At 40.5% G+C, this 19,074-nt stretch overlaps 1 protein-coding gene across 3 annotated transcripts in view; it reads left to right on the top strand.

Moving 5' to 3' along the window:
• The window catches only part of LOC108067801 (terminal nucleotidyltransferase 5C), a 53,049-nt gene extending 34,251 nt beyond the window's left edge, over positions 1-18,798 (top strand). Inside the window, exons 1-2 of one of the 3 annotated variants that reach the window (XM_017157006.3) lie at positions 12,341-12,740; positions 15,871-18,798. In XM_017157006.3, coding sequence (XP_017012495.2) covers positions 15,925-17,526 — 1,602 coding nt within the window. In that variant the 5' untranslated portion in view covers positions 12,341-12,740; positions 15,871-15,924 and the 3' untranslated portion in view covers positions 17,527-18,798. Of the gene's footprint in view, positions 1-12,340; positions 12,741-15,610; positions 15,802-15,870 lie in introns of those variants that run through there. The other 2 variants (XM_070213004.1, XM_017157003.3) reach the window with 2 other exon arrangements.
• The last annotated feature ends 276 nt before the right edge of the window (positions 18,799-19,074 follow it).

The raw sequence follows: 19,074 nt of genomic DNA on the forward strand, positions 1-19,074 counted from the left end.
TCCACCTTATCATCCAACACAAAAGAACGAAAAATCCCACCGTAGTTCTCACTTCCCTCTTCCAGGCAATTAAAAACTGGTGCTCCTACTCAGGAGCCTCCTTATCGGTTGATAAATGTCAAAGTCTTCATATCTGCCGCAAACACAATTGCAAATCAAAAATTCGAACCGGCTCCATTAACATTCCGGATTCCAACAATACCACAATTCTTGGCCTCACTCTAAACAATAGATACAATTGGACAACCCACATAAATAAATTAAAAACCAAACTCAGCAAGCCCTTAAACATTATCAAACACCTTTCCAGTCCCAAACACAACACCAACACATCCACGCTTATCCAAATAACTAAATCCATCCTCATCTCCAAACTGGACTACTGCCTTCCCATATACGGGAACGCCCCTACCCACCTTATAAACAAATTAAAAACAACAATACACTGCGCAATCAGAGCAGCACTAGGTGCTTTCAGGACTACTCCAACGAGCAACTTGCTAGTAGAAGCCAATATAGGCTCTTTCGACCACCGTATAAATCTCCTAACAGGCAAACTATCGAAGAAACTCATACACTCATTTGACACCCCCCTTAAAACCCTGACTAAAACCTCAAAAAAGAAATTTAAATACCCTAGCACAATAGACCGAATAATTAACATATGTAAGGAACTTCACCTTCCCTTCAGTCCAATTAAAAACTATCATAACAAAAAGTACGACATGGAAATTATAAATAAAGCCACCAACACAACACTATCCAACTATAATAAAGCAAACACGCCCCCCTCAATCTATAAACAACTTTTCGAGTCCTTAAAAAACACCATCCCCTTTCACAACATATTCTACACCGACGGCTCTATGGCCAATGGTATAATTAGTTACAGTGTAACCAAAGAAACCTATCCCATCAAAGCTGGACTCCTTCCCCACTATTCATCCGTTCTCTCAAGTGAACTTATAGCCATCCACGAAGCCGTAAAACTTGCATTGAAAACCCCAGGCAAACATGCTATCTGTTCTGACTCCCTCTCTGCTCTAAAGTCAATCATTAACTCCAACAACCACTCCTATTATCCCTCATCTATAAGAAACCTTATCATAAACCACTTCCCAAAAATCATACTAATTTGGATCCCCAGCCACATCGGCATAGTAGGTAATGAGAATGCTGATAATACAGCTAAAGAGGCCCAACAATTTCCGCTCATCTACACCCCAAACAACAACTCCAACGACATCTCTCACTTCCTAAAAAACCACAACAAATCTAAACTATCGGACATACTAAACAACGTTTCCCCTTGGTACAAAAAAATTCTTCATTCTTCCCCTCAAACCATCGTTAACATATCCCCCAACCAATCTAGGAAAGCTCAAATCCTCATTAACCGACTCAGGTTAGGACACACCAAGCTCACAAATGCTCACTACATAGATAGGTCACTTTCAAATACGTGCCCGTTCTGCAACAACTCGACAATTAGCCTAAACCACATAATAATCAGCTGTCCCTCACTATCCCAACACAGAAGAGATATCTTTAACTCCGAAAACCCCATTCACTTCATTGCAAACCCTACTAACGTCAACATCAACAAAATCATCTCGTTCCTCCGTATAACTAATTTAGCACATACTATCTAAGAAAACTGTCCCTTAATAAAATATTCAGTCGAGCCGAAAGCCTTAGTTGCTAGCGCTCTAAAAATCCCCAGTTAGCTCATAGTTTTAACTGTAAGTTAGCTTTATATAAATAAATAAATAAATAAATATTGTTTAATTTTCATGGGTTCATAGAATATGTTTCTTGAAACCTTTTGATCACTATCAATGTTTTTTCAACAGTATATGTTGTGTTCGATCAGAACTCGAACGTAATCTTCGTGTGCATACGCGATGTGGTTGAGTAGATCTAATCTAAAATAGTTCGAATAAGGGAATGGAAAAACGAGTTAGTAAAATTGAAACGACAAGATATTATATTAAGTTGAACAAGATACATATAAAATTATGTTTAACATATTGTATTTCTTGGTAAGCTTTCTTTTATGGCGATCTCCTTGCTCCACATTTTGCTATACCATTTGGTAACCTATTTTCCCGATTGTAAATCCATTTGCATATCAACCCATTTCGTTGATTTTCAGGGGGCGATCTATCGCTTTTCGTTTGCATTTGGCACACGGGTCTTAACATATTTTCCATTATGCATGAGCCGTCTAATCAACGTTGCATTGGGCAACTCCAAGGGGGTAAGACAAAACCCTTTTTCAAAATGCAATCAACTTTGATAACTTGCTGTTTGTGGTCTAGTTATGGTTGTTGTTGCTCAGGCTGCAGTTGTTGCTGCTACTATTGTTATTGTTGCTGTTATTGCTATTGATTGTCAACCTTCAGCGAACAACGTTGTATGCCGCACACGGCGAAGGTCGGCCACTGCGTTCGTTGTCCGTCGCATTTGTTGATGTCGTTGTTGCTGTTGTGTTGTTGTTGTTGTTGCGGCCTATCGGCATTTATTTCATGCACAAAAAACTAAAACTGAACTGAACCGATCCGATCCGAACGAGCTTTGAGCTATATGCATTTACATACATTCGGATACTAGATGCACATATGAACGTATGTACAAATGCCTATATATCTTTGACTTTGATTATATATAGATTGGCCTGGCCCGAGTATGTTTGTGCAATTGCGAAATTTGCACCGTTCTAATTAAAAATGGATACGTTCAAGTTAAGGACAGACGCAGCTAATTGAATTAAGGCGAGAATGCTCGTGTATAGATATTTACGTACCTACGGGCTTTACACCTGCTGTTGGCTATTTCGGTCCCCGAAATTATTGAACGCAAACAGGGTAAAATGGCTGTAAACTATATATCCACGTTGCCATAGTTTACCATTTCGAGTGCTTCGCTTTGTTTGGCTTTAAACAAAGCCAAACAAGGTAAATACGGGCACTTTCAGCTGTTTAAATAGCATGTGAGAGCCTAAATTAAAAAAGAAATGGGGTATAATGTGGATACAAATATAGATATAGATCCAACTGGCCTGTTGGCCGTATGTAGAGCACAAATGCTGTCCTAGATTGGGCCAAGAATGCGACAATTTTGTTGTTTATCGTACAGTGAAGGGTCTATAAAAATGTCTGGCATCTTTATATTGAGTTGGGATACTCTTGGCCGAGAGTTCACTTTATCGGCCAAATTAATTGAACGAAATGGTGCGCCTTGGCAGAATCTCATTTGAATGTGGTGTCTTGTTCTTATTATTTTCTTTTTCGGTTGCCAAGCGCCGTCGAATTTCCCCTCTTTTGTATATTTTTAAATATATTTTTCTATTTTCTGAACCATTTTAGCGGCGACACGTTTATCGGTCGTATGCATAATAAATTTCTTCTTTTTATTAACCTTTCCACGTATTTCTTTTGCTTGCAGGTAAGCTTCATTATCGAAACTGTCATCGTTATCGGCATTGCTATCGCTATCGCTCTCTTTATTGTGTAAGTATCGATTGTTTTCCCAAAAAGTTCACTGACCAGAAGAAGATAACGAAAAACTTTTCTGTTTGACCACACAGAAATCAAAGAAAAGCGCGTTTGCACAAAATCCAAACAAAAAGTAAAAATGGTTAAAAAAAGATTTCACTTTCACGCTTTAAACGGCAAAACGCAGCCAGTCACAGATACTTTGTTGCACTCGCAATGCCAGTTGCTGTTGCAGTTGTTGCACTTGCTGTGGCAATGGCCATTGCAATTGCACATAGAAGTTCCACCAGCCGCAAAAGTGAAGATGAAATTTCTGTTTGCTGCGGCTTTTGGTTGCAGTTTCATCAGAGGCACTCTGTGGCTTTCACACAAAAAAAAGTCGACGGCAAATGAACAAGTTGAGGTCTAGTTTGGGAGAATTTTATTACATTTAATTTTATTGCATTTCCATAAGTGGCTTCTCTGCAATTTGTGCAGATTTTATCTAGGAGGGGTTAGCTAATTGGGTAATTGGTTGTTCCTAAAATCCTTAAAGCTGAATTGCTTACAAACGGAATTCTTAATTATTAGCAGGACATAATTAAGCACATGGTATTACGCATATGCTTATGTTTAAACGCATATCGTTTTTACCATTCATTACCGATTTCTTTCTCCCGGAGATTCTCTGACTTCGAAAATGCGAGCAATAAGCAATATGGCGACTTAAATTACGTGAGTGGGAGCGAGAGTAACTAATTCACTTAATTCGAAATAAAGCGGGTTAGCGCTTAAAGTTACAAGAGTGGAAGGGAGAACATGTTGCTTACATTTCGAGCTTAGCATATCAAAATTGATATTACATAACATCAAAACGATCATCATTTCATATCAATTTTTTTGGGTGTAGTTGGCTGTTAATTTGCTTTTAATAATCGTGAATTCATTAATTAAGACAAAAGAGGAACTCATCTTAGTTATCTCTTTTGGGTCTCCAAAAAGTGCATATTTTAAAGTTGGCCAAGAGATCTCGATCTCACAACTCACGCTGCATCTTTCGGCAGTTAGCTTCAGTTTCAGTTTCGTTTTCAGGTGCAGTTGCAGTTGCCTCAGCGACTGTCTCAGTTTTAGTCGCGTCTCTCGGCTCTCAGGTGCCTGTTTTTATTTCTGTCTCTATTTTGTCGGTGGTGCTGCGGCACTATATAGCCACATATCCATATGGCCACGGTGGTGGTGGTGCTGTTGTGGTGGCGCAACGCTTCGGCATGTGCATGTTCATGTGCATGACTCGAGTGCATTGTACAACACACAAAGGCAAACGCAGAGGCAAACACATGAACAATTGCCACAACATTAGCAGCAACAATTTGCGGCTTGTTTGGGCTTTGGGCTGGGCTTTTAATTTGCTTTGGTAGCCGCTGTTTGCTAAGTGAAAAGCCTTGTTTTGTTTTCCACTCATTTTCACCATTAGCCGGGGGATTTCCTTTGCAGTTCAAAGGGTCAGCCCTTTTTTTAATGTTGTGCATTGCCTTTTCCTCGTAAAATAAATGTCAAATTAAATTTCGTACTGAATAATAATAATAAAAAAAAATAATAATAAATATCCAAATGTTTGTAAACTCCTTTCACTTTTTCGAAAAGTTGAAACCAATCCGTCGTTGTTGCTGTTGTGTTGCTGTCGTGCAACGAAGCATTGCCTGCAGCAGCGGCAGCAACTGCAGCAGCAACATCGCAGAATGTTTGCCACATTGCCACAGATACTCGAGGCAAGGTGGCATTTCAGAGTTCCACTGACACAGAGACCAACTAAAGCGCAACGCAAAAACGCAACGCGAGGCGAAACGAATCGAATCGCGAATCGAGCCGAAGTACGAGTATATCTGCCATATACAGATACAGATACATTTACAATGCAACGTTGAACGAACTTTCAGTGGCTGCTACTAACCTTTCAGCCAAACACACGTACATCTCATATAGCCTACAACATACTAGACACATTCCCTGATCCAGCTGACTTAAGACGATTCTCGGCCGGCCAAGCGCATCAAATGTATCTCGTCGAGAGAGAACTATAATTGAAATCGGGTTTCTATTTTTATTGCTTTTTGATGATTTGATGATTTGACGACCGCCTGATGGCTGCGCACTCGAGTGGAGAGCTGAGCAAAAGCCGAAGGCATCGACTCATGTCTAATAAGCAGATTACGCAGCTCGCACTTGAATGCCCACACATCGGCGCAAATCAACAGCACACTCCAAGCTCAAGAATATGCCAAAATCGAAAAAAAAAAATATACCAAGATGCTCGGATGAAATTAAAGAGATTCAGAGCATGGTAATGACGTAATTTTTGGCGGATTTATAATTGAATCTACACATTTCTGTTAGCTTTTAGGGTGCTTCAAAGATTTCTAATATCATTTTTTAGTGCGGATATAATAAATACATAGATATATCATTTAGATAAATATGTTCTCTTGATTTTTTTTTGAATTCAGGAAGCAGTTGAATAAGGGTTTGCAAAAGTCAAAGAGATTTAGAGCACGCTTAATTTGTGGGACGTAACTTTGTTGAATTTATAATTGAATGCACAATTTTCTTTCAAACTATTTTTTTTTTCCTTTTTTATATCTTTTCCAGTTGCATAACGGCTTTTTTTATGGGTCTACTTGAAATGGCAGCCACGTAGCTGTCGAGAGTTGTTGTCACGTCAAAGAAAGTGAAATTACAAATTACAAAATTTGAAAAATCGAACCGAAAACCTAAAAGTTGAGCGACGCAAAGGGCAGACACTAGCCAGCGGGTCAACTACTCAGGCAGCAAATTCCAATAGTTCAGATTTAGTCCAGTCGGGGGTTGCACGCTCTGAATGAAAAAATCACAATGGGTGCAGTATTGATAGCGGATTGTAGATTTTTAGATTGTCGATTACAGTTGATTACAGTGTAGTGCGTTCGTGATTTGTTAGGGCCATTAAACGATTCGGCCTGCACGTGCTGGCCGCAGCAGAGGATCTCGGATCTCGGATCTCAATCATCTTGAACATCATCTGAGTGTTGATTGATGATAAGGCCAGCGACATATGTATATATTTCTGCCCGCCGGTGTACTATACATAAGATGTAATAAGCAATAATTTTCTGAATTTTTGTTTGTGCAAGCAATTTAATTTTATTTCATTTCATTTGTTGCCGAGTCTTCTTCTCTCCGCCATCTCGTTTTATTTTCATTGTACTTATATTTGCCTGCATACTATATAAATAAAGTAGGTATGTAAGCGTCTTCGGGGCAATAAACCCTCGTCGACTTTTGCACGCCGATGGGATGGGGAAAAAGTAAACTGAACAGAAACAGAAACAAACACGATTATTAAATTGTTATTTAAATGAATTTAAGCATGGCCCAGATCTTGAACACTTAAGGGACACTTAGCGGAGGCAACATAAATCAGCTGTTGGACTTGTTTGGCCCAGCGCTCGTGCGATCAGCAGTTAATTGCCTTGTTTTCGAGCCCAGTTAGCAGTGAATCAACACACGCCAGGCAAATCCCAAGTGACTTAGTCACCATCCAGTAGTCCCAGGCCATCGTCAATCCCAACCCACGTTGATGTAAATACTTTTGATCAATTTATTTGTGGGTCGAGAAATGCAATTTGCAATTAAAAAGCTTGCATCTTTATCGTTTCGAGCATGCCAAAAAACAGTGGGAGAGGCAGCGGGCGAAAAGATACTTTTTTATTCGTGCTAAACAACCCAACTAATCCGCACCTGAATCTGGCACAATCGCCGACTGTAGATACAACTGTTTTAACGTTTACCCTATTTATATATCACTCGCATGTATGTATATATAGATACAGATTGTTTCAGTTGACATTTATTCAGCTTACCTGGCATGTTCTACTTAGTTGCTAAGTTTTCTTTTCGCCGATATCGCACTTATCATTTTGCCAGCGGAAATGTTTCTTTTCGCGGCATTACTTCTTTGGTGTCGAGAGCGGAAGTAGTAAGGGTGGTTAGGAAGAAGAATTTAGTACTACAAAAATATAGAAAACTATAGGACTAAACGGATAATTATATTCGGGATTTCCTTAATTTAATGACCTTAGAAAATACCAACGGATTTCAAAATATGTGTGCTTACCTTTTTTATACCAAAAAAAACTTTATATGAAACGATGATCGTTTATACGTCATGTGGTATCAATTTTGAACTGATAATATCAATTAGATATGCTTGAAATGTAAACAACAGGTCAGTTCGAATTTTGAATGTCTTTCTCTCTTCTTCTCATATAATAAAGCGCTATCTCGGTTTATTTCGATAGAGTTTGTTCGTTGGTAAAAGCGATATGCCTGAAATTTACCATGCGCATATCGATTTGACCGCAATGTGTTTTTTTGTGTGTAGGACTTCTATAAAATATCCATTTATGATATGGCCTCTCAAGGCTTAGAAGATAAATGAGTTTAGAATGAACAATGCTGCTTTTGAGGAGATGCCATATCTTGACAGAAGTGCATCCCCCACGGGTTTTGTTTTAATTTTCACCTGGCTGTCAGTGCTTATACGGATACATATATTAACTTGATTCGAGCACAGCAGATGCGACTTGATTCGATTCCCAGGAAGCAATTGATAGTGGCTAAAGAACAGTTTAAGTGGCACGAAGTCATTTATCAATTTTAATTACAACCACTACGACAACGAAACTTCAAAAGTTAAAGCAAAGGGAGTGGAGGTCGGGGCGAAGTAGGGAGTATATCGGTTGGTAGGCTTCAAGGTCTGTCGAACGCACACATCGAAAGTATCTCGGAGTTTCGTTGTAAGCGATTTTAATTGATTCCGAGTCAAATTGCCATTAACTGATAGATGGAAGGCACGTCGACAGACAGGCAGAGGAAAAAACTGTAGAAATAAAAAGCAAGCGAGCACACACACCTTATAGGCCCCTCCAGACCCTCTGATACCCCCGATAGCCCCTGCTAAATCCGCATGCCGAAACTTCATTACTATTCTGCCTATTTGAGCGAGTATATTTGCTTGTGTATCCCATAGATACACAGATACTCATCGTCACATTGCTGTAATTATAAGTTGCATGATTCTGAAAAGTCACGCTAAAAAACAATGAGTATCCAAAACAACAACCGGAGAACAACACTCCAGACACTAAAGCAGCACATCAAAATGATATCAAAACTAGGCGAACAGCAATTCGCCATTTTCAAAGCCAATAAAAAAATCTATCTATATAAGAACTACGCAAAAAGCCACGAAGACGAGTAACGAAAACAAAAACAGCATTTGCAATTGAAAGTTTGTTTATCTGCTGGCTTTAATCGCTTAATTACAATCAGTTGATACGCAAAACAAAGTTACTCGTAACTCATTTAAATTTAAATAGTTAATTTTAAGTCCCAGCTTTATCAAGAGATTAGAGCCAAATGTTTAAATAAACGAGAATGGCAATAACAATTAAATTGTATACTATCACCGGAAAAACATTGAAGTTAATCAAACACTGTACGCAAAGAAGTCAGGTCAAAATAAATAAAGTTAATGTCTAGCATAATAATTAAAATCCCATAAAACAACGACCTAATTATTTGTTTTTTTTTTTGTTTTCTTTGCAGGTAAATATTTGCCCCTTTCGCGTTTCCATCGAGCGGTAAAGTAACAAATAATGATAAATATTATGGCATGCAAAACAAAAAGTACACAAAATTTACATAACATTTTTTGTTAAGGATAATATTTGCACAAATGTCATATGCTAAACAGTAATTTCTGTTTGATCAGAATCATTTGCGTTGACAAATTGAATTTGCCGGATATAGATTATATAGTAGGGCGACAGGTGCCCCCTAATTTCCTATCTATTAACTAATCACAAAAAAATGTTCGCCCTCCGTTTTTGTACTGGCGTAACTTTCTAATTTCAGTCCATTTTAATGATCTTCAATTAAATAGCTAAATCTAAATTTAGCTAATCTCAATTTGGATTGTAATTTACTTTTGTGTTAATAATTAAGTTCTGATTTTTTTCCAGCCAGTATTTATTTTTATTACTTTTTTAAGCACGAGTTGCAAATGGGCCTACTTGATTGCATAATCGGGGACCCAACAAAAAGTTGAGAAGAGAAAGACAGACCAGCCCACGAATGAATTATATTAACCGAGTGTCTATTGTCCAATAAAATAAAATCAAGTCAAATCCAAATCAAATTTAACTGATTCTCCCTCTCGATTCTCCACTTTTGTGTCACGTTTCGACTCGGTTCCCCAAATTAACTGACACAGAAAAGAAGTAAGGAAAATTAAACCCGACCAAAGTAGAGCCGCCAGACAAGCAAAACCGAAAGTTAGGAAGCAACGAAATGCTGAAAGGTGAAGCCAAATCCAATAAACGGTAGATGGGAAAGATACAAAAAAGGAAAGGAAGAAAATTTAAGTTTAAAGAAATTCTATTTCCGCCTTGTCATACACTGCAAAGGGCTTATATTACTTCCGATCAGCAGTTTGCAATGCAATTAACCGGGTGAAAATTATATTATTCATTAGTCAATAACGACATTTTTATAGAAATCAAAGTGATTTATCATTTCTAAATTACAGTATAGATTCCATTTGTTACTGGTCGGATAAAAAACAATAGTAAAAAAAAATAATTAATTTGTTTTACTGTAAAATTGTTTTAGATTAGTAATAATTTCGTCAATATAGATAGTTTCGATATCGATAACTGTAAAATGTAGTAACCTGTAAAATCTAGTAAAGCAGAATGTTTTAGAAAACTATTTCCAGGAAAAATTTTATAACAAGTTTTTGGTTATAAAAATATTTATAAAAATATATTTTAGACACAAAAAATATATTTAATATTTTTGAAAACTTGTAAGGGGCGTTTCCCACTTCGTTAGGGTATTATTTGCTAGTACTCCACGATTCTTGGGCGCTGAGTGTCGGCACTTTCATTTTCAGTCTGAATGGAAGTATGTGAAGCTATGCCAAAAACGCAAGTGTATCTGAATCTGATTTCTGATTTCGACCGCGTGTGCTCGAAGCTGAAATTGTTGGATCGAATTGAATGCGTATTTGAAATGTCGGTCGAACCGGTTTAGGGGTTTGGGGTCTGAGGTTTTTCGGGCGTTCATCGTCGCCCAGTGCGCCTGGCATAACAATTAGTTGCGACTTGCACTTGTGGATCGATGGCGGTGGGTGTGGATATGGGGGTGGTGGCTAGAATTTGGCCGCCACACTTTCGTTTCGGCCTTTCGGCCAAGCCCTGTTGAATGGAATGGCGGACCATCGGAATGGCGGAACTCGAGGTATCCGCAGCCAAAGCCAAGCGTGAGATACAGATACATTCGCAATGGACACGGCTTATTGGGTCAGGGTCGCCCTGAATGAGTCTGCGTCTTGCCAAACAAGCGAGTCGCGGCGCACCAAGACATCATCGGGCGCAGATACAGATACGGTATAAGGTATACTACGGTATACTACTAACAACTAACTGGCAACAACAATAGCATTAATAATGGCAACAAGCTTGGCCCGACTGCGACCTCAGCTCTCAGCGGTTTATATTATATTTCTCGTGTGTTGCCGCTGCTGCTGTAGTGCAAGATGGTTTTGTATCTGCAAGATACATTAACGCTTGCCTCAATGCTGCCGCTGTGCTTTTTCAGGCTTCCATCACGAGCGAATAGGCATTAATCAAGCAATATCCAAAAACAACCTTTCAAAAAAAACCAAAAACATCAAATCACAAAAAGCGTTGCAAAATGTTTCGTTCGAAACGTTGGTTAAATTATAACATTGAACCGGCCGACAGTTATTCTACTCGGAATAACGGTAAGGCTAATGAAGCTAAATTATAATTAACTGTGCTGCATATATTATGGCATTGAAATTTTTGTGTTCATCTCATTACTGATATTATAAAGGCCAGTGCGGAGCAGTCGAAACAGGAATAATATATATTTACATATATGTGTATTGAATATGCATCTGATAAATACCCCACATATAGCGAGATTATTGTTGCTAGGCTTCTTGTATCGGTACCAAATGATTATTCACATAATTCTGTGTTTATTTTTGGCTATCGTCGTCTCTCCAATTAACATACATAATACTAATCTCTCGGGACGCAGGAGAATTCCGCCTTATCGGTGTAGGACTGCTCTTGCCCGCTTATCATAAAATGTTTCTTGGTTTGTTGTTTTGTGCTATTATTTTTTGGGGTTTCGGTTTTATTTATTTATTTTTGTGGTTCAGTATTGCGGCTTCATTCGAAAGTACACAAATACAATTTTAGATTATTTTTTAAAATTGTACGAAACCATAGCACTCGGCAACAATATCCCAAACCCATGAGGAATACAAAATAATGAAATCGAAAAATGCATTACAAAAATGGTATAAGAGTGGCTAGCACGCACACACACATGTCTATATGTGTGTATAATCACCCAAAGACCTGCTTCTTATTCGATTCATCAGCTGAGCGAACAACACCCGCATATTGCAGTGCACCCAAAAGAGGTGGCGAGTGGGAGGGGGAGAGACAGAAGGAGAACGACAGCGTGAGAGGAGGAGAGAGATCGACCGACTAACCCAAAGTGGTAGTTGTAAATGTATATGTGTGTGCCCTTCTAAAAAAGCCCCCAGAAGCATTAAACTCACTCAAACGACATTCCACTCGAGCGGCTCGTGACGTCAGCTAAGAGAGAGCTTTCATTATACTTTTGCTCTCGCAGTCGCAGTCGCGTTCTCTATATAGTTTCTTGTTCGCGATTCAGATTGGAGTTATTTTTCAGAGCAGGCGGCGACGTCAACGCCATTTCATTTCGTTTTTGAACGCGCAACTTAACGGTCGTCTGTCTCTCTGCGACGAATTAAAAAATATAATAAAGGCAAATGAGAGTGTGAGAGCCGAAATTTAAATTAAAAATCATATGAAATAAAAAGTGTAGAGTGTTGAAGAAAAGAAATAACAAAGTGTGTGTGTGTAAATTGCAAATAGATATTTATTTCACATTCGAACACGCGAATTAAATTGAAATCGCAGCGAAAAAAGTCGGAGTCGCTTAGTCGCGTTTAGTAGGCGCCAATTGTGGGCACCACCCACCCCCCGTTATCCGCCACCCACCACCGCCTCCTCCTCTTGTTTTCCTTTTTCTTCGATGGTGATGCGGTGCTAAAACAAAATCCACACGGAATCCATATTTGTTTTTAGCCTCACTTCAAACTCGGTACGTTAAAAAAATGTAACACAAAAGTTAGCTCGTGAGTGAATAGAAATACAATGTAGATGTGTAATTTGGGACAGTTTAATCGTCCTATCTAATTAGGTTTAAAAAAGTTGGTTTCCCATAAAAAAAGTAAAAAAGTGGTATTTTAGCAGACAAAATAATTATTTATGTTTTAGCAGCATTTCAAAAAAGATGCGAAAAATTTAAACATATACATATATGACCTCCGCATTTTAGATTAAAATCGGGCAGATTTTTTCTGTGTGTGTAGGCTCGAATTTTCGTTTTTTTTTTCTTTAATAGACTTTCTGCCATTGTTGGGCTATTTGCTGCTTTCCTTAGCCGCGAAAGAGGAGAAAGAAAGAAGACAAAAAACAACGATTTTCACTTTTATTTGAGACCAGTCTAGGCCAACATACACACGAACACTGGCGTAGAAACTATTGCACCTGTTTGCATGTTTGGGTAAAGCAGCTGCACAGCCACTGAAACACAGTTACGATAATGATAAGCTAATGATAATGCACTTCAAAGTTTGAGGTTACTAATCGGAAACAAATCGATAAAAATTACATGGATAATGTATTCATAATTGTGAAATTACGTTCTGATTCATCGAGAAAAGTTAAATTTATAATAACTGATTTTATCAAGTGTATACTCCAAGCTCATAGCATATATTAATTGTGTGAATGAAATCGGATATTTAAGTTAAGGGTAATTAATTTATAAAAACTGTGATTTTATGAGGAATATAGTTATATGTTTTATATTGCCAAAGTTTTCTTTCGATTGCAAGAAACTTACTTAACAATCGCCAATATTTGTTTATTGTGACTCAAAAACCCGATCCAGTCGAAAACTATAGAAAGTAATTAACAGCAAAATTATCAAATTTGATTTGATTTCACTAACTAGCGTAAAGGTGTTAATTTAATTTAAAAGGAGAGAAACTACCAGAAGAGTTGAAGTTCCTGGCTGCAATTCTTCAAGGGCGAATTCTTCGCAATTTCGATTGCCGCCTCATGAAAATGCAGTTTAAACAATTACAATAAATACATGACAGCAGCAACAGCGGCAATTTGTGCTTGTGCCCGACGTCAATGGCAATTAATAAATAACTAATTGTTTGGCTGAGCAAAAACAAAAAAGAAGGCAAACTTAACTGGAACTGAGTGAATAACAATGCCCGTGTATCTCCGCCGCCCCCCGACTTCTCCATCCCCATCTTGAAAAGTGTGAACTCAGCCACGCGGCAGTTCTCAAGATGCAAAGATGCAAAGCGGGATTGCACCGACCCCGGACCCAGAAAAAATTTAGTTATATTACCCAATTCACACGAAAACTGAGCACAAATTAATACGCTCGTAGTCGCACTCTGGCAGTTTCTTTGAAGAAGTAATTAAATTGTAAATGATCTGATAATACTGAAACACTTTTAAATATTATAACATTAACAAGAATGGGTACACTCCTGAAATCGTTATCTATCTTTTATAAAAGCCATTTCTACAAGTTATTGCATCAGCCCAACTCTTGAAATGCTTAAAAACTGAAAGTAGATAATCTTTAGCTAAACAATTGCACTTTAAAGAGAGTATAGCTTTGAAAGTGATCAAGATCTGTGAGAAATCGAGCCAAATCGACAGCACTGCTCTGCGTTCTTTCTCGTTTCGCCGTGTGAATGATATAATTTGGTTGTAGAGAGGCCTTCGAATAGATTTGCATGCGGCAGACGGCTTTGCAAATCGGCAGGTCAGGTCGAAATCGGGGGTTAACTAAGTTGTTGTTTGGACTGTACGATCGCACTGTGAATCATTCGGCGCAAGAATCCATTTGAATTGTATTATGGCGATTCCTTAACTCGTTCATCACCCCACCTCGCTAGTCGGCGCTCCGTTCTATCCGTCCGTCTCTTATATTTTAGTACATAATATATATTTTCTGTGGTCGCCGGCCAGTTATGCCAGAAAATTAAATTTTTTTTGTGAACGCACAAACAAAATGATAAAAAGAGAACCCAAAACTCACACACACTCGCAGATAAAACTTATACAAGAGATAGAGCTAAACGATATAATAGCCATGCCATGTATAACAGTGGCACAAAACAGAAGGCAACAAATCGGGGGAATGGGATAACGAATAGGGAATTTTTGGGGAAACGAAACGCCAACGTCGCCTCGATAACAACGCGGAACTTTCGACTAGTCTAGATCCGATACGATCCGAATTCGATGCGATGCCAAAAACTCTTGTTGTCGCCTCTCGTTTGGGCGAGAACGCGAACAAAGTTAAATAAAATAAGCAATAAATAGCACAGCATTTAATGTTTAACGCGTAGGCTGCGCTCGTTCGCACACAGCAACAATCGTCGAGACAGTCGAATTTAGCGAATTTAAAGCAAATTAATTAATTAAAAGAAGCCCCCGGGCGGCATTTGGCATTGGCTAGATAAAATGGCAAAAATAAATAAATAAATAACAGTGACAATATCATGATGATGAAACGACATGAAAACAATCGCAGAAAGCAGGGTAGAATGGATGATAAAGTTAAAATAGAAGTAGGGGAATGCGTATAAGGTATACCGTTCTGAAGAGCAAACTAATTAAAATCAAGGGAGTTGGAAATTCAATTAGAGTAGACAAATAGACATTCAATTTCTATTAAAATGGTGCATCTCAGTTTACGTTTGAAATAATAGGTAGAATATTTAAAATATTTTTTTTATGCGAAATAATGACTAAATGGAGTTATTGGATGTAGTTTTCCGTAAGATTCTCCCTCGAAACTGTGTGTTTACCATTTCAGCTCGTTGACATCCAACAACGTGGCCATCGAAATGTAATCAAACAGTTGCTTTTCCAACCAGAATTCGTTCGTTTGACCTCGACATTTCCACCTCCACCCAAAATTCCTAATACAAAATTTGGTTTGGTAAAAACGCCTCGAGAGCGAGCCAACCACATACATCACAATACCAGTAACAATAACGATGGTAGTGTAGATTAGTGGATGAAACTAACAGCAGATTACTTACTATAGCAATTGCATATTGGTAGTACCTAAGATCCCTTCCAATCTGTGATTTTGTACTAACTTTGCTGTACCTTCATTCTAATTGCAGTGCGGGACACTAGACGTTGCCGAACCGTTGTATCATCAGCAGCGCAGCAACAGAATGGACGTCTACCAGATCGACGATGGATTCCACTCGGACGGCGGCACCGAGACACCGCCGCCGTCCCCCAGTTCCGGGTCATCGATCGCCTCGACATCGGACCACGGATCACTGGAGAGCGTCGACACCGGCGGGACGCAGCGGCTGGCCGTGCTTTCGTTCGAGCAGGTGAGCAAGCTGCACGACGTCATGGACGAAAAGGTGGCCATCCACGGGCGCGGCAACTTTCCCACGCTGGAGGTGACGCTCAAGGATCTGGTCAACCTGGTGCGGCGCAAGCTGGAGGCCGAGGTGAACGCCGGCGGCGCCGGGGTGTTAGTTAAGGACATCCGTCTCAATGGCGGGGCAGCTAGTCATGTTTTAGCCAGCGAGGATCAGCCGTACAATGACCTGGACCTGATATTCGCCATCGAGCTCAGTTCGCCGCGCGTCTTCGATCGCGTCAAGGTGGCGGTGCTCAATACCCTACTCGACCTGATGCCCGAGGGCGTCTGCAAGCGCCGCATCTACACGTGCTCCCTGAAGGAGGCCTATGTGGGCAAGATGGTCAAGGTGAACAACAACAACGACGGCGACCGCTGGTCGCTCATTTCGCTTGGCAACTCGCCGGGCCACAAGAACGTCGAGCTGAAGTTCGTCGACTCGATGCGGCGCCAGTTCGAGTTCTCGGTGGACTCGTTCCAGATTGTGCTCGACTCGCTGCTGCTCTTCTACGACTGCGCCGCTCTGCCCATCTCGGAGAACTTCTATCCGACGGTGGTCGGCGAGTCGGTCTACGGGGACTTCCAGGAGGCACTCTACCACTTGCAAAAGAAACTGATCTCAACGCGTCAGCCGGAGGAGATACGAGGCGGCGGCCTGCTCAAGTACTGCAATCTACTGGTGCGCAACTACAAGGCCGTCGACTCGCAGCTCATCAAGACCCTGGAGCGCTACATGTGCTCGCGCTTCTTCATCGATTTCCCGGACATCAATACGCAGACCACCAAGCTGGAGGCCTACTTGCGTAACCATTTCTGGGGCGTCGATGAGGAACCGCTGCAGTATCAGTACCTGATGCATTTACGCGAGGTGGTCGAGATGTCGACAGTCTGTCTGATGGGCCACGAGCGGCGCCAGACGCTCCACCTTATCCAGTCGCTGGCCGCCCAGGTGCTCTACAACAAGCAGGAGAAGCAGCAGCAGGAGCAGTACCAGCAGCAACAGCAGCAACATCAGCAGCAACAGCAGCAGCATCAGCAGCATCAGCAACACCAGCAACAGCAGCAACGTCAGCATCAGTTCCTGGACCCAGCGCAGCAGCAACAGCAACAGCAGCAGCAGCAGACACAGACGCAACAGCAGCAGCCGCAGCAGGCGGCCACCTTGACCCTGGTCTCACAGGCACCGCCGACGGGCCAGGCGCAGGCCATCTATGTGCAACAGGCCGCCCCAGCCGCCGTGTGCTGCACGAGCAGCGCGGATCAGACGGCGTCGGCAGCTCCACAGGCCATACAGATCCAGACCGGCCCGCCGGGACTCATCTACGCCAACGGCGTCTACTATGCACCTGTGATCCCCAGCACCATCTGCACGTGCAACTCCACCTGGCTGAGCACGTGATTGGGGCAGCAGCAGGAGCAGCATCAGCAGCAACAGTTCCAACAGCAACAGTGGTCAGAGAATGCATTGGGATCGACGCTCTTGGCTGAAACTGAAACTGAACCACCACTAGAAACAGCACCGATAGCACCACCATCTCAACCACCATCATCACCGTCACCAACAGCACCCGGAAACCAAGTCCAAAATCAGATTAGACCCACGACCATCAGCAGCAGCAGCAGCAAGAAAAAGAAGAACAAGGCCAAGACTCAAAGTAAGCAGACAGTAGCAGCAGCAGCAGAAACAGCAACCATGACAACAAAGAAGAGCAGCAGGACCAAACAAAAGGCAGCAGCGTCAACAGGAGCAGTCGCAGGAGTCACGGGCAGCTTGGTGCTGACACCTCAGCAGATCAACGGACTGCCCGTATACAGCCAGCTGGAAGACGGAGGACGATCGGCCGCGGGCACGTACAGCGGACAGTTTGCCTACTTCTATCCGCACGACGGCTCGGCACCCAGTTTGTTTCTGCTCGGCGAGGACTCCTACCTCAATGTTACCGAACAGCAACAGGAGCAGCAGCAGCAGCATAATCATCAGATTGTCTAGGATGTGGAGGAGAACCACTTGTTTGCTCGACTTTACTATTACCGTTGATTCATTATTAATTCGGTTGGCTTCTTTCTTAACGTTAACTGTACGATCAGAGGTCTATTCACTGTTCCTTTTCTATATCTCTAATTCAATGTGACCGGCGACTGTAAAGCCCTTCCACGACACTTGGCACACACAAGCACACGCGCTCCTACTTTAATAATATAACTATCCCGAGAGTTTGAACCGCAGACTGAACTTCAGCCGCTGTTAGATGTTGAACCGAGACACCGCCAAAATATCACTGACCCCCTGAAAAAGGACGAAAACGATTGCGAATAATCAATAATTTGGCTATATTAATCCTTTTGCACACAACTTGCAACATCCGCGTTGATTGTGTAACTTTCTTTGCCTACGATAACTAAATTTTAATTTGTAAAACTTAAAAAAAAGACAAAAAAATTATTAAAAAAAAAAAAATAATGTAAAGCCAAAATTTATTCTGTTTGCTAGGTCGAAAATCGTTTTCATCTTTTTCAACTTTCTTCATTTTTTTTTTGTAATAAACAAACCTAAAAACCTACCTGAAGCAGTAATGTCTTAATTTTGGATTTGCAAACCCACATGTCCCCCCACATCAACCATTGTATTTTTTAATAAACAAACAGACACACAAAACCTAAAAAACAAAAACCGTATGCATATGATATAGCCTGTTAATTACGGATTGACCTTTTTGTATGCCAAGTGCAGCAGACGAAGGCGGAGTGTTGGGTTCCAGTCTAGAAATTCCAAGCAACAATCTAATTGCAGGCTGAAATGATAAATTAAAGCGATGATATGTAAATATTAGTCAAATTAAACTGTGGATGAGGAAGATGAGGATTCGGACGTGTAAAGGATATATTTGTCTAGTTTATCAGAAGTTGCTCAATGAAATTCAATTCACAAAACAAAAAAAGAAATTAA

This window comes from Drosophila takahashii, chromosome 2R (assembly GCF_030179915.1).
Source record: "Drosophila takahashii strain IR98-3 E-12201 chromosome 2R, DtakHiC1v2, whole genome shotgun sequence".
In the NCBI taxonomy this organism is placed as follows: domain Eukaryota; kingdom Metazoa; phylum Arthropoda; class Insecta; order Diptera; family Drosophilidae; genus Drosophila; species Drosophila takahashii.